At 34.0% G+C, this 5144-nt stretch overlaps 1 protein-coding gene across 2 annotated transcripts in view; it reads left to right on the top strand.

The window, feature by feature from the left end:
- The window catches only part of RICTOR (RPTOR independent companion of MTOR complex 2), a 138167-nt gene that overhangs the window by 118568 nt on the left and 14455 nt on the right, over nt 1-5144 (top strand). Inside the window, exons 31-33 of one of the 2 annotated variants that reach the window (XM_003792949.3) lie at nt 431-1439; nt 1732-1803; nt 3853-4030. In XM_003792949.3, coding sequence (XP_003792997.1) covers nt 431-1439; nt 1732-1803; nt 3853-4030 — 1259 coding nt within the window. The remainder of the gene's footprint in view (nt 1-430; nt 1440-1731; nt 1804-3852; nt 4031-5144) is intronic. The other variant, XM_003792948.3, reaches the window with a different exon arrangement.

Here is a 5144-nt window from a genome sequence, read left to right as displayed (position 1 = left end):
AGCTATAGGTGCGGAGCCGGCAATTCATTTCTTACAAGCTTAATTTCTCCTGCTCTTTGTGATTTGAAGAATAGCCAGTAGGAACCTTTACCAACTGAATGAGTATCTATGGTCAAGTCTCCTTTTTTTTCACCTTTAATTTTATCCTGAATATTTGGAGAATTGAAAGAAATTTTATATAACCTGTACCACAGTGAGTTTTGTGGTATTTCTGTGGAAATAACAGGAGACTCTCATAATTACATCATTTTATATTTTACTCAAGTCTAAACTCTGGGTTATAAGGAAAGTCTTTTCATGTGGTTCAATGGTTTAATCTTTTATGTTTGAATTTCTTTCTCCAGATGACTAAAAAACTACTATATCACTAGTAGTTATCATGAGTTTGTCATTTTATATGTGATTTTATTAATTGATCCTTCAATCATAGGTATGTTCATATTGGAGGATGACCGGTTTGGCAGCAGCTCTACTAGTACCTTCTTTCTTGACATCAATGAAGATGCAGAGCCAGCACTTTATGACCGATCTGGACCTATAAAGGATAAAAATTCATTCCCTTTCTTTGCTTCTAGTAAACTTGTGAAGAATCGTATCTTAAATTCGCTTACTTTACCTAATAAAAAACATCGTAGTAGCAGTGATCCAAAAGGAGGGAAACTGTCAACTGAAAATAAGACAAGTAACAGGCGAATCAGAACACTCACGGAACCCAGTGTTGACTTCAATCACAGTGATGATTTCACACCCATATCCACTGTACAGAAAACATTACAATTAGAAACTTCGTTTGTTGGAAATAAGCACATTGAAGACACTGGTAGTACTCCAAGTATTGGAGAAAATGAGTTAAAATTTAACAAGAGTTTTGGTATAGAGAATAACAGAGAAAACACAAGCCGGGAGAGGTTAGTTGTGGAAAGTTCAACAAGCTCTCACATGAAGATACGTAGCCAGAGTTTTAATACAGACACTACAACAAGTGGCATAAGTTCAATGAGTTCGAGTCCTTCACGAGAGACAGTAGGTGTAGATGGCACAACTATGGACACAGACTGTGGAAGTATGAGTACTGTGGTAAGTACTAAAACGGTTAAGACAAGCCACTATTTGACACCACAGTCTAACCATCTGTCTCTCTCCAAGTCAAACTCAGTGTCCCTGGTGCCTCCAGGTTCTTCTCATACACTTCCCAGAAGAGCACAGTCCCTTAAAGCACCCTCTATTGCTACAATTAAAAGTCTAGCAGATTGTAACTTCAGTTACACAAGTTCCAGAGATGCCTTTGGCTACGCTACACTGAAAAGATTACAGCAACAAAGAATGCATCCATCCTTATCTCACTCTGAAGCTTTGGCATCTCCAGCAAAAGATGTGCTGTTTACTGATACCATCACCATGAAGGCCAGCAGTTTTGAGTCCAGATTAACACCAAGCAGGTGAGCAAAGTGTGCTTAAAAATGATCAGTAAAGGTTGCATTTTAACAGATTTAAATGTAAAATATTAGCCAGGTTTTACACTGCATAAACCTCACAAGTGACCTATTATAGTATATGTTTACCACATTAGGCTATAAGCTCCTTGTTACCCCCGATATGATTTGAAATGGATTCTTGCAGCTGCGAGGGGGGAAAAAGAAACTCCTATAAGCCCTGAAAATAAACATATATACTTTGCAAGGACACATAAGTCATAAGTTTTTTTTTTTATTTATTTCTCGCTTCTGCAAGGATCGATTTTAAAAAGAAGCATGTCGGGGGAATCAGGAGCTTAAGACCTACAATAACAAACAACCTTGTCAGGTAGGTCAATTTAAGGCTCCAAAAGTTGACCTCTTTATTATTATTTTTTTTTTTAAGATAACTGAAAATTTCAGTGAAATTATTTTCAGTTTAAGTAGCTGTGATTATTAAGTAGGAACCTAATAAACATCAAGTGAATTACTTGGTCCTAAGGACTCAGCAGGGATTATAACACCGTATTTTGAATATATTAGGCTTCTCAAAGTGTACAGTTCAGATTTTACCTTTAAAAGGTATTCAGTATTAAAAATGATTTTTGCAAAAATTTCTATACCTATACTTTTTGTTGTTGAATCAGATGTTTCTAAAACCACTGTTCTTAGTTTTAAGTTATTTACATGTATTGAAATGGATAAATGTATATATACTGCATATATGTCAAGTACATATAGTTCAACAATATATGTGAGAATAGTGTCTGGCACAAATTTTGTACTCAATAAAATTTGACTACTATTATAGCCATTATCCATAATCATTTGATGTGATCCATCTGGCTCTTACATTAAATTCTTAATAACATTAAAGAGTTTTGTTGTGATAATGCTTGACAATGTTTTATGGAGGGTTTCCTGGTAGCAGGTGATGAATTATGTCCTCTTTTGTAGGATTTAATAAGTTGTGCGTTAAGGCCACATCTACCTAGAACTCAACTGGCTTTGGCAACTATATCAGAACAAAAACTGGCAGCTCTGTGTTACAAATCTATACAGTAAAGTTTATGAATTTTGAAATTTCTAGGCCTCTTACCTAATCCAGTAGAGATTGGAATAGATCAGTGGTTTTAAGCTTTTTTTTTTTTTTACATGTAAATTATTCCTGTAGTGAGGCTTATTTTATCTCTATATCATTCTTATTACACCTACTTATAGTCCTATATTTTTATTTTATTTTATGGTTTTAGGCTTTTTTTAAATGTGACTTTTTAAGCAGAGAAATCCTTTTTTTCACAAAAAGGTTTCTGTGGAAACCCAATAATGAAGGATAAATAGAAGTGGAGCTACTCTGGTCAGAAAGGATTTGGGAAGGAGAATAATCTGAAAATTCTTTCCTCCCACTCTAGTAGTCTGTAAAGAGTTTTATGGAGTCCAAGAGGTATAACTTAGTATGATTTTTTGACCTATTTTATGAAATTCATAAATTTCACTTGAGTATAGGTTTTAGGTGGAAATTAGAAATGGTTTTTGCTATGATTATATTCATAGCTACTTTTTAAAATAAGCATTTATTTTGTATGTTTTGTGAAATAATTCTTTGAATATCAAGCTATGTTAGTACATTTTATAAGATTTACTTTTCAAATACCAATATATATAGAAATGTAGAACTTTCCATAGTCCTTGTATATATAGCAGACACCAAATAAATATTTTAGCGTATTTATTGCATGATAAGAATCTGTATGAAACATATTTATCTTATGGAAATAGCAATATATATTTGTCACAGAATCTCTGTTAAGGAGTACATTGTAAAAATTGTGCTTCATAAGAGGCTATCTCTTATAATTCTTAGGAATGATGCTGTTTTGCTGTCTTGTGTCTGTCCTTCTGTATTACATAAATCTTATGTTGATAGTGAAAGATTAATGTAATTACCACACAAAGAATAAGTAATTGATTTTGTGTTTCATAAATATAATGTTAAATACAGTTAATACACATATCCTTAGTCATATAATAGCAAATCTAGCAGTCTCAAGTAATTGCTAAGATAGTCCTTAAACTGTATCTCTGACGTCTGAAGTTGGGTTTTTTTGTTGGCTTGATTTTTTTTTACTTCTAGATGTTGAAAGTTATTCTAATTGCACACCTTTTCACCTTTACCTGGGAGACAATAACAGTTATTTTTGGTAACAGTCAACATTACTTATCAACCCCTAACAGCTAATATTTTGAAGTGTTTATGTGTTCCCGGTAAAGAAGATGGCACTGCCCAGTACTTCACTAGCTACTTGTCTTTTATAAAGATAGGAATATAAATTACTTCTTTGTATGGTTAAATTACAAATCAAGAAACTAATGCAGTGGATTTTTTATGATTTTATAGGTTCATGAAAGCTTTAAGTTATGCATCATTAGATAAAGAAGATTTATTAAGTCCTATTAATCAAAATACTCTACAGCGATCCTCCTCAGTGAGATCCATGGTTTCCAGTGCTACATATGGTGGCTCAGATGATTACATTGGTCTTGCTCTCCCAGTAGACATCAATGATATATTCCAGGTATCATTATAAATTTTATTATTTTCCTGTGAGTTGTTTTTCTATTTTTTTCATATTCTACACAGTTAACTGCTTACTAGAAATTATAATATAGAGTATACACTAATTTGAGAGATGTACCCTCCTTCCCCAAAGACAGGGCCTTTCTCTGTCACCCAGAATGGAGTGTAGTAAGTATGGTCATAGATCACTATAACTTCAAACTCTTGGGCTCAAGAGAGCCTCCTGCTTCAGTCTACTAGGACTACAGGTATGCACCACTGCACCTGGTTAATTTTTTTCTTTTTTTAAGAGACAGGGTCTTGGTGTATTGTCCAGGCTGGTCTTAAACTCCTGGCCTCAGGCATTTCTACTGCCTAGGCCTCCCAAAGTGCTAGCAGTACAAACATGAACCACCACACCCAGCGAGGGAAAATAATTTCTTAAGTTAGTTTTGTTTCAAGTACCAGAATGTTTATTGCAGCCCAATTGATAATTGCTAAGTCATGGAAGAAGCCCAGGTGCCCATCAACCTACAAATGAATCAATAAATTGTGGTATATGTACACCATGGAATATTATGCAGCCTTAAAGAAATATGGAGACTTTACCTCTTACATGTTTACATGGATGGAGCTGGAACATATTCTTCTTAGCAAAGTATCTCAAGAATGGAAGAAAAAGTATCCAATATACTCAGCCATACTATGAAAGCCAATTATAGCCCAAGAATATGGGGAAAGGGGAAAGGAAGGGGAGGGGGAAGGATGGGTGGAGGGAGGGTAATTGGTGGGACCACACCTATGGTGCATCTTACTAGGATACATGTGAAACTTAGTAAATGTAGAATATAAACATCTTAACACAATAACTAAGAAGAAAATGCCACAACGGCTATGTTGACCAGTTTGATGAAAATATTTCAAATTGTATATAAAACCAGCACTTTGTACCCCATGACTGCATTAATGTACACAGCTATGATTTAATAAAAAATAAGAAATTTTAAGATAATTATTTTGTCTTTTTCAACTATTCTATGCTCTTCTATTTATTATAGTATTACTTGACTCTTAGAACCTTATCCTTCTCGTCTCATACTAAACAGAAGGTCGTTTGATTTCTTTTTTCTTAT

Source organism: Otolemur garnettii, unplaced genomic scaffold, assembly GCF_000181295.1.
Source record: "Otolemur garnettii isolate 467f Iridium unplaced genomic scaffold, OtoGar3 scaffold00063, whole genome shotgun sequence".
Lineage (NCBI taxonomy): Eukaryota > Metazoa > Chordata > Mammalia > Primates > Galagidae > Otolemur > Otolemur garnettii.
This window is presented reverse-complemented; position numbering and strand designations above follow the sequence as displayed.